We start from the raw sequence: 18,801 nt of genomic DNA on the forward strand, positions 1-18,801 counted from the left end.
TGTGAAGTATTGTGTTCACACATGTGTGTGAATCACACATCACACACACACACCCGTGTGTGTGTGTGTGTGTGTGTGTGCTTGTTGGGAGGGTAACTATGCAACATTTGCGTGCAGCTAATATTTGCGTGCATTATATTGCTCTCTCGAGTGCCGTTTATTATCTTCCCCGTGGTTAAGGGTTCTCACTAATTCAATATCTGCATATATTTACACAGCTGGAGAAGATCTGGGGCCACATTAGCATAGTGGGACGCGGGTCTGGCCAGGCGCTGGTCCAGCTCGACTACAGCTATGGCGTCGATGATGAGCCCCTGCTCGACCAACCTCCCGTCCAGGCCTTCGACTTCACTGTCGTCTCCAAGTTTTCCGGAAGGAACAACTCCCATCTGGAGATCACCACCTGTCAGAGGTATGACTGTATGAGCCATCGGGTGTTTGCGTACCATTCAAGTTCTAGTAAGTTTACAAAGGTAATACAATACCTCCCAAAAGAATAGAGCAGCTTAGGCTATTTTCTACCACACTCTCTTTTTGCTTACCGTAGTCTGTGGGAAGTTCTTATGTTCGTGTTAAAAAAAAATCCTCATAGTTTTAGGTAATGCTAAAAACTGTTTCTTTCATATCAACTGTATTTTGTAACTGGTAAAGAAAGAATTTAAGAGAACCCTTCATAATCTAGCACAAAAATTAGGCTGAAAAATTTCCAGGCATTTTAAGGAGGCATTTATTTTAGTTGTCTGCTATTTCTTACAATTAAATAAAATAGCATTGGAAGAGTATTTTTCACATATAGTGTTAAGTGATACTTGAGTGATTTCTTATATAGTGTGATCTGTCTTAGTATCATAGGACTGTATATAGGTTGTTCATTGGTTATAATGTGTGTTAGGGCGCTGAAGAGATGAATTCCTCTCTATGTGTGTGCGTATATATTGTGCATAATAGCCAGAGTTGCCTTATAAGCCTATTTTTTTTTTTTAACTTTGAATTTGTTCGAAATTTTATCATGTGTTGATATATATTTTTATAGTATATATATATATATATATATATATATATATATATATATATATATATCAATATATATATATATATATATATATATATATATATATATATATATATATATATATATATATATATATATTGATATATATTTATTTTATAATCTGAACAAAAACTATCAATCTGACATAACGATAAATATGCTAATTATTCCACAACTGTGTTTAATGCAAGCAAACCTAGGTCTAAATAAAGTAGTTATTAATATAATCTGTTCATATCACTAAACTCTGACGATAGTTTCCAGAGATATTAAAAATTAACAAATATTAAGCAAAACGAACTTAGCCTACTAGGCCTAGTAGTGCAGCTTTGGCTATTAGACACAACATACTGTACACTAACATGATGACTGTGTGGGGTGTATAGGTGGAGGAACACGGAGGAGGCCATGACGAGTGGAGTGGCCGTGGTGGAGGTCCACCTCCCATCCGGCTACTACGTCATGCAGGACGACCTCATCGCCCTGGTCAACTCCCGCACCGTCAGGAACCTCCGCTGGGCCCTCAGGACCAACACGCACGTCAAATTCTTTTTCAAACATGTGAGTGTTGTTTTGGTCTGCATTGGCTTAATATAGGTACACATAGTGCACCTACTGGTGCACTTACTTTAGGTCTGGTCAAGCCACGTTATTGTGATTCATCGCCTGCATAGGTACACGTACTGCCTAACAAATTCTCGTATATACTCGAGGTAATCCTTGGAGTAGTACAGCAGGATCGACGAAGAGCGTGCTTGGTCACCTCAGAAGCGCGCCTTAACCCATGGACCAGGATAGGAAAAAGCTGCACGAGCTAGAATCCGCCCGAACTCACTAGGCGTTTGGAAGCACTGAGTTGGTAGCTAATTCATTTTCTACATGTAACCCGTGGACTCCAGAATAACCTCGGCAGCCTACGCCAAATTGGTCAACTTCCAAATACCCTTCAAGAACTTCAATAAACCTTCCGAATTATATGTTCAACCTATGTGAGACCCGTTCTCGAGTATGCTTCCCCGGTATGTGATATGCGTCTCCCCCCCTCCACACACATAAAGGACGAAACATAACAAGAGTAGTTTCAAAGATATACCGCATAGTTCGCTTCTGAGTTAAAGGGACTGAGCTGTGAAGACAGAAAGAACTGGATCGTACCACAATAAAGGAAAGACAGGGGAGACATGTTAACAACATACAACATTTCTAAGGGGAATTTACCAATTAAACAGAGAAGCAACGGAAAATAAAGGTACAAATGGGTTACATAAAAATATTTCTGACATTTTTTTTATCTTGGGAATTTGGACAAAAAAGGCCTTCAGAACATTAAACAACCTACGTGAGACCAACCTTTAAAGTAGAAAACTTCAGGCTGAAATCCTCATCAAGAGACCTGAAAAAAGTTGACGTATACTCGCCAAGGTGTGTACCAGGCTTGTGAGAACTTGCAAGAAACGCCGCCAAGAACTCTGCCTCACCACGTTGAAGATAAGGACAAAGCAAGAGATATATGATAGCAACTTGCAAGATGTAAACCGGGAAATTAATAAGATGGGCACAGAGGCAATGCTCGAAATGAGATTCAGTAGGATAGGAGGCCGCGGGAGGAAACTAAAAAGACTCATAAGAACCATATTGACATTAGGAAGAACGCATTGGTAGGATAATTCTAAGAGCTGAAGTTCACAACACACACCCCCTATGATAATCTATCTGAATTACATTATATTGTAATGAATTTTATTACATTGTATTCGAATTTGATGACAGTACAATACAGTATTATGTTGGGTGTATTGAGCTGGTGCCTCTCTCAGCTGGACACGAGGGAGACGTGTCTCACGTACGTGATCGAGCGCTGGTACCCCGTCGCCAACCACTCCCGCTACAACATGGCTAAAGTCTACGATCTCTACCAGCCAGGTGAGGCCCATGAGGTGTCGTAGATGGCAACTTATCTTAGCCTGACGCGGCTAACTCTACTCTACTCTTCTCTCTCTCTCTCTCTCTCTCTCTCTCTCTCTCTCTCTCTCTCTCTCTCTCTCTCTCTCTCTCTCTCTCTCTCTCTCTCTCTCTCTCTCTCTCTCTCTTTCTCTCTCTCTCTCTCTCTCTCTGTATTTAGTTAGTAGATAATAGCAGACATTGATAGCTAGATGGAATATTTGATGATCCAGTGACGAAACGAATGTAGGTAAACTATATTAGGTTTCATTGGTAAATTAGGGGCAGAGGTAAATAGTAGTTAGAATCGTAGTAGAAAGCAAAACAACAATAAGTTATTTACCATCCCAAATAGATGCGTGCATTGAACAAAATTTAACAAAAGTATAATGAACCATCGTGTTATAGAGATTATTGAACCTTTAGTTACAGGCATATAAGGGGGGGGGGGTAGCAATAGCCTAAGCTACGCTCTCCCTTTGAGATATACTTTTTCTTGTCTTAATAAACATACTTGAACTTGAAGAGCAGTAGCATAATTAGCCTTTGCTTAATTATAAGAGCAAGAGCTATGTAAAAGGGGGTACTCTGCCGTATATAAGGGGGGTAGAAATAGCCTAAGCTACTTTATCCCTTTGAGATGTATTTATTGCTTATCTCAATAAATATACTTGAACTTGAACTTGAACTCTGCCGTATATTAATATCGAGTTTGTATTCCCCGAATGGCGGACGACCAGAGCGCTTCAACATGACGCTGATGGAGGTGTACCCGCTCTACGACCTGGACGTCTGCGAAGTGTGCGGCTCTTATCAGGTCAGTACGGTACGGTACGGTACGGTACAGACAGTACTCTGTACCGTATGTGTCTGCTGGCGAGTCTTCTGGTGTACACCAGTGGCGGTAGATATTGCTTTGGTGCAGCCTTGTTTCTGTCCGGTTCGTGGTGAGCATCTTTTCTTAAACGTGGGGATTTAGCAGGAAAAAAGAGTTGGCTCTTAAACACATTTGGTGGCGGGAAAAAAAAAATGGTTTCGTACACCCAAGCTCTTAGAAAACGGTTTATTTATTTTTTTTTCCAATTTGCAAATTGGTGAATTTGGTTTTGATCATAAAAAAATGCCAATAATTATCATGATTTTTACACTTATCTGGCTATTGCATAAAACAAGATAAACCATGTTATACATAAAAGTTATTAATTAATTTTTTTTAAAACAAGTGGTATTATCATTTACTAAAATATTACGAAAATGTAATGTTTTAAAACATTTTTTTCCATTTTGTTATTAGGTTATCTTAAATTATTTACGATTTTCTTTGATTTTTTAAGAGAAAATGACAATGTTTTTTGGTGAACACTAACAAAATGTTACGATTAATTCTGGATTACATAATTCTATATAGCGTTTCAGGCAACGCTATGCTGAATCATGTATCATAACATCATATCCAACATAAACAGTACCTAATATATTTCATGCGATTTGTTGCATGTTTAATTATATATATACTATTTAGTTAGTTTAGTTCATTTATTATGCACCTCATACCCATCTTGTGGGCGGTAGTGGAAAGGGTTACAGAGGGACATTTAAAATTTTGCCTTTCAAATTTATTATTTTTTTTTAAATAAGTGAAATCTTAATTTAAAATGTGTATCAAGTGAGCATTGAGAATGGTGATAGTGAGAGCAGTAGCCGCGTCGCAGCATCTGGCCGCTGACCTTAGCTACGTGGTCAGCGCCGTAAGGGGTCATGTCGCTCACAGGCAATATTTAAAGTTGATTCCGAAGTCGTTTAGGTGGCGGGTAATCCACTTGTCAACTTTATCCTCCAGCTCTGGCGTGAGTTTTGCCTTCCAGCTTCCAGTCTCTCCTGGAAACGACACAATGATAGGGATTATGTCTATATACAGAACGTTTCTACAATATTATGTCCAAACGTTCGCACATTTCGTGTTCGTACTCCTACTTCTACTTCGTTCTAACGTTTGTAGTAACGTTAACAACATTGTGATCGTCTTTTACTCACCTCATGGGGAGCTGGTCGGCCGAGCGGACAGCACGCTGGACTTGTGATCCTGTGGTCCCGGGTTCGATCCCGGGCGCCGGCGAGAAACAATGGCCAGAGTTTCCTTCACCCTATGCCCCTGTTACCTAGCAGTAAAATAGGTACCTGGGTGTTAGTCAGCTGTCACGGGCTGTTTCCTGGGGGTGGAGGCCTGGTCGAGGACCAGGCCGCGGGGACACTAAAGCCCCGAAATCATCTCAAGATAACCTAGTTGTGCTTGCGGGGGTTGAACTTTGGCTCTTTAGTCCCGCCTCTCAATACTCAATCTACTGGTGTACAGATTCCTGAGCTTCTCAAGCTCCATCATATCTACATTTGAAACTGTGTATGGAGTCAGCCTCCACCACATAACTTCCCTGTGCATTCCATTTACTAACTACTCTGACAATGAAAAAGTTCTTTCTAATGTCTCAAAATGTCTGTGGCTCACTTGGGTGCTCAGCTTCCACCTGTGTCCCCTTGTGCGTGTACCACCCGTGTTAAATAGTCCACCCTTGTCTACCCTGTCAATTTCCCTGAGAATTTTGTGTATGGTGATCATGTCTCCCCGATCGGTCTTCCAGCGACATGAGGTGCAGTTCAGGCAGCCTTTCCTCATAATTCACGCCTCTTAGTTCTGGGACTAGCCTAGTGGCATACTTCTGAACTTTTTCCATCGTCGTCTTGTGCTTTACAAGGTACGGGCTCCATGCTGGGGCCGCATACTCCAGGATTGGCTTTACATATGTCGTATACAAGGTTCTGAAGTATTCCTTACACAGGTTTCTGAAGGCAGTTCTAATGTTAGCCAGCCTCGCATACGCCGCCGGTGTTATCTTTTGATGTGGACTTCAGGAGATAGATTTGGTGTGATATCAACCCCAAGATCTTTTTCTCCCATTCGGTATCCAGTGTCTGACCTATTTCCTCCGCCTAGTTTCATCACTTTACATTTACATGGATTGAACTTCAGTAGCCATTTGTTAGACCGTTCCTTCAGTCTGTCTAGGTCATCTTGTAGCCTTATGCTATCTCCTTCTGTCTTAATCCTCCTTATAATTTTTGCATCATCAGCAACCATTGAGAGTAACTAGTTTATTCCCTCTGGGAGATCATTTAAATATCAGAAACAGTATAGTTCCAAGGACTGATTCCTGTGGGACTCCACTGGTGACGCCTCGCCACTCGGAGACTTTCCCCATCCAGTGGAGTACCTTCCCTTTCACTCCCTGCCAGTGCACCTGTCTCTTATGTGGCACGGTGTCAGAGGCTTTCTGGCAATCCATGAATATGCAGTTTGCCCAGCCCTCTCTATCTTGCATGATATGTGTTGCCTAGTCATAGAATTCAATTAATCCTGTGAGGCATGACTTGCCATCCCTGAACCCATGCTATTGTTGTGTGTTACAAAGTTCTTTCGCTCCAAATGTTCCACTAGTTTTTTTTCGCTCAGCCTTCTCCATCAGCTTGTATGGTATGCAAGTTAGGGTTAGGGACTCTCTCCACCAACGAGGAGGCGACAAACCACACGGCACCTCGGATGCATTTCCGACGGTTCCTTTCATATAAAAGGGTTGACGCCGAGGAAAATAAGACTCGCGTCCCTACCAAAAATAGTTCAGTGTAGTTCATATGTAACTATGTAGTTCAGCGCCTCCTGTTTATCACCCTTCTTGTATATAGAGACTATATTGGCCGTCTTCCAAATTGTTGCTTGAAAATGTTTGTTGTGTGTTTGCCTTGACGTTTTAGATCATGACAACTTTTTCTCGTGTGTGTACTCATCTAGTACACACACCTAGTTGAGTCCGGTATCAACCTAGTTCATCTAGTTGAGGGGGATGAGCTCTGGCTCTTTGGGCTCGCCTTTCAATTGTCAATCGACTGGTTTTTTCACATACACCCAGGAAGCAGCCCGTAGCAGCTGTCTAATTCCAAGGTACCTATTTACTGCTAAGTGAACAGAGGCATCAAGGTGAAAAAAACTCTGCCCATTTGTTTCAACCTCCGCCGAGACTCGATCCCCGGATCCTACGACTACAAGTTCCGAGCGCTGTCCACTCAGCCGTCAGGCCCACGTACGTGTATGTGTGTGTGTGTGTGTGTGTGTGTGTGTGTGTGTGTATAATTACCTAAGTGTAGTTACAGGATGAGAGCTACGCTCGTGGTGTCCCGTCTTCCCAGCACTCTTTGTCATATAACGCTTTGAAACTACTGACGGTTTATGTGTGTGTGTGTGTTCGGGAGCATTTTACCTTTCCTGAAGAAGCCTCCTTCTTTACTGATCACTTTTTGGTCACAAAGGGTTTCATCTTTGTCTAACCCCATTGCATCTCTAGCTTTCATCTCGCTGAAGCTGGAATGTTTCGCCACGTTATTGAGCTGATTGTCGGTTAGTTCAGTGCCGAGGAAGTCATTGAGCTTCCTTAGTTCTCCCATAATGTCCTCCTTGAGGTCCTCGTAGAAGACGAAGTGCAGGTTGGGGTGGTGTCGCTTCTCCCACGCTTCCTTCAGGTGAAGCCAGTACGGCCCGTACGCCACTGGAAAAAGGATGAGAGATGGAGGTCACATAAGCCCTCTTCAAGTTCAAGTTCAAGTATGTTTATTGAGATAAGCAAGAAATACATATCAAAGGGATAGTAGCTTAGGCTATTTCTTCCCCCCCCCAAGCCCTCTTTTCTGTCACTAGGAACTAGGAAGACTAACTTTTCATCACTAGGAAGAGGAAGACATATGTCGGTGACATAAATGAGTGTGTGGACTCCAGTCAAACGTGACACTGATACTTGTCACAGAATGTCGTTGGCTCATGTCAAAGGCAGTTAATAATAATATTTACGAAAAGTACACACACATACAAAATGACTTACAAGATGAATGTTGGATTTCTAGATACAGTTAGTATATACTATGCCTAAAAACCACTAATACGCAAAGCTTTTCGGGCATGATTGTGTTTCTCTGGCTCCAGTGACTATTCTTGTAATCAACAATGGCTCAAATGATACCTCTCGCCTCAAGTCCTGCATGAGCTCTGTCTAGGGCTTAAGTCCAGAGACAGACAGGCAAGGGGGCTCACGTCTAAGGATGAACAATAAGGATGAACAGCAACATACCCTGAAGGACAGTTAGAGAATGGTAAACGAGGAGCCAGAACGACCAGACGTGCAAGAAGGAGAGTGGGTGAGACACCGGACCACTTCACATTTCTAGCAGAGAACTCGAGTGGAAATCTAAAAAAAAAAATGTATTGGGAACCAAGTTGCGACCTTGAGCAGGAGCCTCGTTACCAGAAAAGGTGTACATCATAATAACAACAACAAAAAAAGGAGGATAATGGTTGTTGGAGATTTGCAAATGTGCTTCAGGAATATGGCCTTTATTCTAGGAATGCAAGAAATAAAATTAGGGTATGATTTGCGAGACTATAAATATAGATGACAGAATGAGTAATTTCTGAGAATGGTGGATAAATATAGTGTTAGTTATGATCAAGGATAAGTTCCGGTCATGTGTAGTGGTCGTGCCAAGGTTGAGAGTTGGAAGGTGTAGTGGACGCCAAGAGTGATGGGTGTAAAGCAACATACCGGAGAGTGTTCGGTGAACAATGCAATACCATTCGTGGATAACTGGAACTCTTTAAGCTGTCTCCTGTCTAGAGGGACAGGGGGACACGGTAAGCTTTTGCAGAGTCATTAGATAAAATAACATATAAGACTTTGAACACTGGAATGGGTGTAAACAACTGGACCAATTTTAAAACTAAAAAAAGGGGGAGAGGGGAGATAACTTAGAAATGTTGAACAGCTACATTACTCGATAAAGCTGAAACTACGAGTTCTGAATACACGTATAAGAGAGTCACGATTACTAGGAATCCTTCGCCAACAAATCCATGCAGAAATATTACTCGAATTGCTTAAATGTTTACAATTTGTAGCTGACAAGCAGAGCAAATGTGTGATCTCGCCCATCGAGCTGTGATAACGTGGCGGTAAACTTACAGTTGTCGTCCACAAAGTACTGGACAAAATCAGGAAAGGATCCCACGTATCCGTGCACCTTGATCATTCGTGAGTGGTGGTGGAAGGAGACCACCACGTCCTTGGGGTTCCTGGCCACGTACACCACCTGGACAACAACAACATGTGTTAATGACGACCCTGTATTTGTAACTGATGCGTGACTCCTCTATATTATTGCGTGATACATAGCCAAATAGTATTAGCATTGGAATACATGTCTCATTGTATTATTGTATGGTACATGACCGTGTTTTATTATTGCATGTTGCATAATACCTAGAATTTTAAGGAAGTTTTGTAGTAGTATATACGTCAATACATGTGCTAAGTTTTTCTTTAATCCATAAGTGTCAGGTTAATTCATACTGAGAAGCAAGGATCATTGGCTAATATAGTTTTGTCAGTCAGGAGGCCACACACACATTAACACCTCAGCAGACAATGAGTCACAATAACGTGGCTGAAGATATGACGTTACTTCAAGTCATCAGACGACTTTATAATGGACCGAAACGTCGTCGTTTCTCCGTTTTCTGACGTGTCATCTTAGCACCTAACTTTACACAGCTAGTAAGTTGCAATAACGAGGCTGAAGTTCCCACACCCAACCCACACATGTGAAAATAACTGACATGAGGACGTTTCAGGTCCTGTGAGGACGTTTCAGGTCCTGTGAGGACGTTTCAGGTCCTGTGAGGACGTTTCAGGTCCTGTGAGGACGTTTCAGGTCCTGTGAGGACGTTTCAGGTCCTGTGAGGACGTTTCGGTCCGTCATGGAACATTATCAGGAGTATTTCCAGACGTATGAGCTGAATATCAGAATATCAAGAGTATTTCCAGACGTATGGGCTGTGTGTGTGTACCTGACTTGACCACGTATAAATACCTTAGTAGTCTCAAGAAGCGAGGGCGCGAACAGAGAGAGCGGCAGGTGGGTCTTTATGGTGCGGGGCGGAGACGCCAGCTCGGCCATCTGGAGCATAATTCCATCCCTCGGGTTCCTCCCGGGACACGCTATATCGAAATTCTTCAACAAGGGAGATTCAGCCACATTTTCAAAGTCAACGAGATCGTCAAGAAAAAAGTCCATTCTGTCGAGAACGACGCCATCTTTAATCAACTGTTTACAGTGCATAGCGAATGACATTCACCAACATGATAAGTGGAGATGAGTCACAATAACGTGGCTGGCAAATGTTGACCAGACCACATAACTAGAAAGTGAAGAGACGACGACGTTTCGGTCCGTCCTGGACCATTCTCTAGGTTCAATCGACGACGATTGTGGTCCGTCCTGGACCTCAATCGACTTGATAATGGCCCAGGACGGACCGAAACGTCGTCGTCTCTTCACTTTCTAGTTATGTGGTTTGGTCAAGAACATAAATAAGTGTCTGAAGTTATAATAACTGAAGCGTCTAAACGAACAATTACTCGATAAAAGGAGAGCGGGCCATGGTGGACAGGGAAGCTAGTGCATGGCCAAGGTCGGGGTTGTTCCTCATCGTCCACACGATCTCCTGCATCCACGTCGTGCCACACTTGGGCCACGTCATCAAGAGCACGTCGTTAGGCTCGAACTGGGGGACAGGAAAATGGAGCGTCAGGTGAAAATGCTGCCGACTTACAATGGTGCTGGTTACAGTGGAATTCCTAGGTAGAAATGACAGCAATGTGTATAAAGAAACAATCAGTCATTCCTGACTATGCATAATATTCCCTACATCTGAAGATGCTAACATGTGAAAAACGCTTTCTTTTACTGGCACTTAACAGGCCTATTAAATGTGTAAAATGAACTTAGGAGTAAATTTTAAACTACATTATAAAGTGAGTATGTCCAGGAAAGAGATATGTGCGGGAATCATTCCTACAGCCCTTTGGTTATATTCAGTAACACGTGCGCTTATAAAAGGGAAATCACAACTAGTGGATAACAGAGCTGCAACACTACTTTCAATGCAAACAACAGACCTTAAGGGGCCCATGATGGGGGTCCATGATGGGGGTCCATGATGGGGGCCACAGGAGGACCAGGGATCGGTGCCCGGGGCCCATGATGTAAGTTAACAACATTCACAATCAGTGCCAAATTATGAAACTCACAACCCTGCGCGTAAAAGGAATTACCGGAAAAAATAGATAGATGGAGCTACAATTTCCTAACAGAACGCATTGTGTTATATTCAAAGTAAAAGCCGGATCATCCGCCTTGAAAAGTTCAGTACTCCAGGGTACTGTGCATGCTCCAGTACACTCATTCTCATCTCGGCCATAGACAAGGACACAGTTCCGTATCATCCTTTTGCAGATGACGCTAGGATTTGTATGAGAGTAGAAATTGCTGAGAACACTGCAGACCTCGAAACCTATGTTTCGAGGTCTGCAGTGTTTCGAGGTCTGCTTCATTTAAAGATGAAACCTCATCTTTAAATGAGCCACAGAAAATAACATTAGGTTCAATAGGATAAATTTCGCCCCCTGCTCTATGGTAAGAACGAAGAAATCCAAACAGGTGTTACATATAAAACAGTAAAATCACACTATAGTAAAAAAAAGGACAGTAAAAGACCTGGGAATAATCATGTCGGGAGACCTTACATTTACAGGACACAAAGTAACTGTTATAACTGCAAGAAAGATTACAGGCAGGATAACGAGAACCTGTCAAACAAGAGATGCCAAATCAATGATGGTATTGTTTAGACACTAATGCTATTTAGGGAGGAATATTGTTGCAAGTTAATTGCCCCATTCAAAACTGGAGTTGCTGATCTGGAGAATGTGCGAATAATTTTTTTGGTACTGTTTATAATCGGTATTATATCCAATAATTTATCCACTTAAGAATGTGTAACTTATACACTAACTGCATACACTTATCTTTATTCAGTAGCACAATAACAGGTCTGTTACACCAATATGTTCTGGGAATTTTCTACATCTTTTCCATTTTCATTTCCTACACTACATTAGTTTATCTCAGCCTAGAACTAATCAACACGTACATTTCACACCACATTTCAGGTTAGTCTTTACCTCCTTTATGGATATATCTGATGGCGCTCTTATTCTTCTCGCACAACCGAAACCATTAATCACACATGTGATACTCTTTCATGAATTCCCCCCATGAAGTTTCAAAGCTTACTTTGAAATTTCAACTACTTCTACTTTTCCCTTTCTCCGGTCAATATTAAATGCCACAACCTAGTTCCTTAGCCAAATGAAGTTTGCTCATACCTTAAAGTTGTAATATTTGTCACCATACTTCAAGAAAGCAGTCGTGAAGAGCCATCTCTCGGGATTGAGGCGGACGAGACCACTTTTATAGCCAATAAAGTCCTTCTTCTGCTTGGCCAGCTCCTCCCCCTCCAGAGGAACAACTTTGTGGCCGCTGGCAAGTGACATGATGGATCTGATGATAGAAGTTAAAATATTATAAAGGAAGTGGTTGCTAGCGTCTGTACTATTCTAGTTGGCACCCAGGGCCATAGATGGCTGGAATCAGTTTCCACCTGCCTGTCAACTATTGCCGTAGCTTTTAGTCCACTTGCTTCAAAAGTATACCTAGTTCTGAAGTGCGTTTGTCCATGTGGCGTTAGTATACACTCCCCGACTTACTTATTCTACTTAACATTCTTAGTTCCCCCCTATTATGACTCGTGCAAGTTTCTATATAAGACAATTTGTTACCACAAGGTTCACTTGTTCTACTCGTGCCCACTTGCTCCAGTGCGAGATGGGTTATCTTCCTCATGAGGTTATCTTGATATGATTTCGGGACTTAGCGTCCCCGCGGCCCGCTGGAGGTCAGACCATTGGGGCTACCATTTCCCAGGTTTCCATGGTGATTACTATTGGGTATGTGTCCAACATGAGTGGGTTGGAGCTGGTAGAATTGCTACCATTGACATGTGACTGTCTCCCATTGAGAACCCAAGAAACTTGGTGGCGAGTTCAGAGCTGGTTTGACCCCCTCTTAAGAAAAATGATTGAAAACAACAAATGCAAATACAATACAAATACAAATATTTATTCAGGTAAAGAACATACAGTACATAAAGTACAAGGTGAAATACAAAAGTTGATGGATTCATAGATAGAGCTAGTACATACAATGCCTAAAACCACTATTACGCAAAGCGTTTCGGGCAGGAAAAACACTAAGACTAAAACTTAATACTAACTTAGATTAAAGTATAAATTGTGTTGAGAAAAAATCAGAAAAAAAGGGGGGAAACATGGCAGAAAAAAAGCAAAAATACAATTTGGTCAACAAACAGCATTGTTTAAATCGTAGACATGGGTTGACATTCAGGGGTGAGGTAGGTTGCATGGAGTTAATTAGGTGGTACTTAGTGTTTATCTTAAACTGGTTGGGAGAGGTACAGTCTTTTAACATAGTTGGGAAGGTCATTCCACATTCGAGGTCCCTTGATTTGTAAAGCATTTCTGCTTTGACTAAGTCGTACTCTTGGAATATCAAATAGGTATTTGTTTCTGGTGTGGTGCTCATGGGATCTGTTACAACCTTCTAGGAAGCTTTTAAGGTCAGGTTAGACATTACAGTTCAGCGTTTTATATATATAAAATACACATGAGAGGATGTGCAGTGACTTAATAGCTAACATATTCAGAGATTTGAGTAAGGGTACTGAGTAATGTCTGGGGCCAGAGTTAGATATTGTCCTAATAGCAGCTTTGTGTTGAGTAATTAGAGGACGTAAATGATTTTGGGTAGTAGAACCCCAAACACAAATACCATAGTTGAGATAAGGATAGATGAGAGAGTAATAGAGTGTCACCAGGGCAGGGCGAGGTACATAATATCTGATCTTAGAAAGAATGCCAACAGTTTTTTTTTTTAACTTTTTTTGATATATTTAGAATGTGTCCCTGGAAATTCAGCTTGGGGTCAATGAGAACGCCAAGGAATTTGCCATCTACTTTGTTACAAATTTGGATATTGTTAATCCTGAGATTTATTTGATTTGAGGGTTTATTGCCAAACAAAATATAGAAAGTTTTGTCAATATTGAGGGTGAGTTTGTTGGCAGTTAGCCAGTGATGGACTATATATAGCTCAGTATTCACTGTGGCATTTAGAGCCTATACGTCTTCTCAAGGACATGTTTTTTATTAATGGATTTAAGTATCCCCTTTGCAAGCCAAGGATTGTTTAGCCTTTTAGTTGTGACTTGTTTCGTTAGCATAGGACAGTGGGTGTTATAAAGGCTGAGAGTTTTTTGAAGAAAAGATTGCACTGCTAGGTTGATGTCCCCTATGTTACCTAATTCGGACTCCCAGTTGACATTAGCAGCAGCAGCTATAAATTTGCCTATGGAAGTTTCATTGTGCAGCCTAAAGCTTTTCTCCCTTGTCTCTAGAGGTGGTTTGTTAATGTCAGTTAGGAGAAATATGAGGTAATGGTCTGTAGTGCTATCTATGATTATCCCTGAAGTAAGTGGAGAGGTTATGTTGGTCCAGATGTGATCAAGAGCTGTGGCAGTACTATAAGTAATTCTAGTAGGTCTAGTGATTAAGGGTATGAGGAAGCAGGAATTCACACAGTTGAGGAAGCTGGCAGCAGTAGGGTTTTCAGGTTCACAGAGGTCAATATTAAAGTCCCCTGCGATAATTAGATAGTTTTTGTTCAGTATGTTATCTAGTATTAGATTTCTAAGATTAGAGTTGAATTCGGACACATCAGTGTTAGGAATTCTATAGACTGCTCCCACAGTCAAGACAGACTCAGCACCCATGACTCTGAAACTGACGAAGATATACTCTCCACAATAGTCTTTAGTTCTAATTACTTTTTAACATGTTAGTTCTTGGTAGTAAAGAGCAGTACCACCACCTCTCTGAATTGGTCGGCAGTTGTGAATTGCTGAGTAGTTTGGCATGTTAAAGAGTTGAGTAATATCCTCTTTTAACCACGTTTCAGTAAGTATAATAAAAGAGAATTTGTTGTCAATAGTTTCAATCAAGGCACTAACATCATCGAAGTGTTTGCTTAGTGATCTTACATTCAAGTTAAGTACAGAGATATTGTGATTATGTGTTAATACATTGTTTACATCATGAGCAGCAAAATATCTGCAATTTTGATCATTAAAGTGATGATTGTCATAGATAGTGGATAAGAGGTTTAGTTCTGGGTCTATACTTGTTTGCATAAGAAGGCTGGTTGTAGGCAAACAAGGCAAGAATGGCAATTACAAAACAAAATTTTGATATAAAAGGGGGGGGGGCATTTGGTCAACAATTTGTTCTTGAGGTAGAGGTAGTGATCATTTGTTTATATATATATATATATATATATATATATATATATATATATATATATATATATATATATATATATATATATATAATATATATATATATATATATATATATATATATATATATATATATAATATTTATATATATATATATATATATATATATATATATATATATATATATATATATATATATATATATATATATATATATATATATATAAATAAATAAACTTATGGGTGTGTAACGGAGACATGTGGCGTCTCTCTCGTGGCGCATGCAGTTCTTTTTTTCTGTTTTGTATATGCGAGAACTATTTAATAGATAAGCCAGCAGCCACTCACCCCAACCTCAGAGTCGGAGAACTCTTAAATTTTTTATTTGTTCATCCAGAGTCCTAGGCTACTCATTTATAAATTTGGATTCATATTATTTTAAGTTGTTGTTTGAGTATTATTTGATTTCTTATTGTTATTTAGTTTATAAGACGTAATAGGAAACAACTTCAGTTTCCCAATTGTGTACCAAAAGGGGCCTGACAGCTGAGTGGACATCGCTTCGGATTCGTAGTACCTGAGGTTCCGGGTTCGATCCCCGGTGGAGGCGGAAACAAATGGGCAGAATTTCTTTCATCGTTGATGCCTCTGTTCACCTAGCAGTAAATAGGTACCTGGGAGTTAGACAGCTGCGACGGGCTGCTTCCTGGGGGTGTGTAACAAAAAGGAGGCCTTTTTGGAGGTCGAGGACCGGGCCGCGGGGATGCTAAGCCCCGAAATCATCTCAAGATAACCCCAAGATAACCACAGTGCGTGACGTAGGAGCCAAGCTGACGCCCCACAGCCTAACTGTGGCGGAGTTTCTTCAATACACACTTACGAATTACTTGTTAATATATCAATTATGCTTAAGAGAATGAGTCGCATTAGAATTTTTATTTAACATTTACAATTCAAGGTTATGTGGACAGTATTTCCCACACGCGTGAGACAATGACTCGCTCATACAATGAGTCAATGCAATGCGCATGTCACTACCCCGACCAACCTATCATGCATTTCTTCACACACGCCTCCATCCATTGGGTTCTGAACGTGCCCAGACCCTCACTTAGAGAGACAGAGCCACTGCTCTGCCCTTCTACTGTATTACGACATTTCAGTCCACTTTATATCAAATACAAATTGTTCTATGATGATACTGCATTGACCTTTACTTCACTGCATCTAATAATAGAAATGGACCTACTATCTCCTCCCCCGTGATGCATTTAATCTTATCAGCAGATACACACGATATCCCAGGCCAAGTGGGTCAATATTTATTTGTTTAATTACCATTTTATTTATTTATATACAAGAAGGTACATTGGGTTAGAGAGAATACATAGCATAGTATTTGCAATCTTGTAAAGCCACTAGTACGCGCAGCGTTTCGGGCAGGTCCTTAATCTAACAGATAATTTTAAGTAGGTAAATTCTAGCAGAATTAATAAAATGATAACAGATACATTGCAAGAAAAAAAATGAGATGAGAGAGAATAGTAAGTATAATTAAAGCACATTGGTATATTAAAGCTCTGGTTGATTACATTGACAACTTGATTGGTAATTTAAACAAGATTAACAGACACCGTACAGCAGATTGATAGCACATATAAGAAGATAATTGTCCCTCTCCAAGTCTCACTTGCTTACTTGCAGTCTATAATATTATTTGACTTTCTATTGGGAAGGGAATTGTCAAGGGCGAGGTGTGTGGAGGAGGAGCTCAAGGCTGAGGTGGGGGAAGAGAGAGCTCAAGGAGTGCCTGAGGGTGAGGTGTGGGGGAGGGAGCGCTCAAGGCTGAGGTGTGGGGAAATTCAGAGTTAAGACGAGGTCTCATTAGGCAATAATCTCATTATCTAGTAGAGTCTCATTAAACAGTAGTCTCATTAAATAGTATAGTATACAACCTGCCAAATTCAACCAGTTACCTCTACGCAAGTTTCGGTAAACCATTAAACAATACGGTAAACCTGTTCAATACTTCACTCGCCCCTTCCAATATACACTATATAACTCGTATCATTGGGAGAAAAACTAATATAACACTTTATATTTTAAGTTCCCGGGTACGATAGTATTTCGAAAATGTCATAAGTATTCAGTGTAATAAATGTTTGATCGTAGCAAAGTGATAAAGAAATACTCAGTAATCAAGTTCGTTGGACTTACTCAGTGGGGCTGGGAGACTGACTGAAGAGACTGGTAGCGTACACCTACTCAGTGTTGCTGGCCGACTGACTGAAGGCACTAGGGACGCGCACCTAACTGAGCAGTGGCCGCGGGATTGCAATGCCTGGGGACGAGAATGCTTAATCAAGCTGAGCCCGGTAGGGTTACATGCTGGGGACGAGAATTACGTTACGTTATATAAATAAACCATTGAACTATTTAGATCATCTTGAAGTGTTAGCGAGTCTTTTTTTCATGTTCATTTCCCTCCCGATTTGTGTATCATTTGCATATTAGCAAATATTGCTGCTCAAATCTGAATCTAAATGATTTATATATATATTATGAATAGCAGAGGTCCCAGGACAGAGCATTGAGGCACATCATTTACAACATTTCCCACTCTAACTTAATTCCATTGATACCAACTGTTTTTTTTATTAATTTTTATCTGCAATACATGCGAATAAGTAGCATTAAATACACACAGAAAACGAACACAAAGGGAAAGAAAACAAAAGAACAAAGCCATGAACAAATCCACAAGGACCATGACGAGGATTCGAACCTACGTCCGAGAGCATCCCCTTGTGGACTTGTTCATTTGATGCTTCACGCTATTGTGATTTCTGTGTGTAACAAAGCCAAACACCTGAAGGTCCCCCACAACAGAACATAGATCATAACAAGTAGGACAAACATGAAGCCAAAAGCAAAACAAAACATGAAAACACAGGGAAAAAGACATTAAACACAAAAGTTCAACACATCCCCAAACAAGGGTACGATATATCACCGGCCTGAAGGGCCTACAGCAAACAGTGACTTACATGAAGCACAAACGTAAGAGGACCAAATGAAACTCAACACACAATCACATTACAGTAGACCGTCCACGACGGAGAGAAACAAAACAGCACAAAATAGGAGAAAGCAAAACATGAAAATACAATACAGGTACAAAAATTACACACACAAAAAAAGTACAAAACCTTGGAACATAAAGAAACCCAAGGTACACAACCTTAAGTCTGTGAAGGGCTTACAGCAGACATGGCAGGCAGCAGACACAGGCGCCTGACAGCAGACACGGGCGCCTGACAGCTGAGTGGACAGCGTTTCGAATTCGTAATCCTGAGGTTCCGGGTTCGATTCCCGGCGGAGACAAATGAGCAAAATGTTATTTACCCTGATGCCCCTTGTTATCTAGGATAATCTAGCAGTAAAT

The 18,801-nt window shown here is 40.8% G+C and overlaps 2 protein-coding genes across 2 annotated transcripts in view; one reads left to right on the forward strand and one right to left on the reverse strand.

Moving 5' to 3' along the window:
• LOC123760499 (CD109 antigen) overlaps nucleotides 1-18,801 on the forward strand; it is a 74,473-nt gene that overhangs the window by 47,771 nt on the left and 7,901 nt on the right. Inside the window, exons 28-31 of the mRNA XM_045746188.2 lie at nucleotides 219-412; nucleotides 1,438-1,612; nucleotides 2,869-2,974; nucleotides 3,733-3,809. Of these exons, the coding sequence (XP_045602144.2) occupies nucleotides 219-412; nucleotides 1,438-1,612; nucleotides 2,869-2,974; nucleotides 3,733-3,809 (552 nt within the window). The remainder of the gene's footprint in view (nucleotides 1-218; nucleotides 413-1,437; nucleotides 1,613-2,868; nucleotides 2,975-3,732; nucleotides 3,810-18,801) is intronic.
• LOC123760313 (sulfotransferase 1E1) lies at nucleotides 4,587-17,700 on the reverse strand. The gene is made up of 7 exons (XM_045745889.2): nucleotides 17,574-17,700; nucleotides 12,313-12,487; nucleotides 10,504-10,649; nucleotides 9,956-10,160; nucleotides 9,049-9,175; nucleotides 7,300-7,584; nucleotides 4,587-4,870 (listed from the first exon to the last, which is right to left on the reverse strand). The coding sequence occupies exons 2-7, from the start codon at nucleotides 12,478-12,480 to the stop codon at nucleotides 4,758-4,760; spliced, it is 1,044 nt and encodes a 347-aa protein (XP_045601845.2). The 5' UTR covers nucleotides 12,481-12,487; nucleotides 17,574-17,700; the 3' UTR covers nucleotides 4,587-4,757.

Source organism: Procambarus clarkii, chromosome 39 (assembly GCF_040958095.1).
Source record: "Procambarus clarkii isolate CNS0578487 chromosome 39, FALCON_Pclarkii_2.0, whole genome shotgun sequence".
NCBI classification, from domain to species: domain Eukaryota; kingdom Metazoa; phylum Arthropoda; class Malacostraca; order Decapoda; family Cambaridae; genus Procambarus; species Procambarus clarkii.

Excerpts from the sequence above, each read along its gene's own strand:
- LOC123760313 (XM_045745889.2), bottom strand. The coding sequence starts at position 12,480 with ATGTCACTTGCCAGCGGCCACAAAGTTGTTCCTCTGGAGGGGGAGGAG. Across the intron at positions 7,585-9,048 it reads GTACTTTGTGGACGACAACT|TGGCGTACGGGCCGTACTGG; the intron begins GTAAGTTTACCG and ends TCCTTTTTCCAG. Across the intron at positions 4,871-7,299 it reads AGGAGGCTTCTTCAGGAAAG|GAGAGACTGGAAGCTGGAAG; the intron begins GTAAAATGCTCC and ends TGTCGTTTCCAG.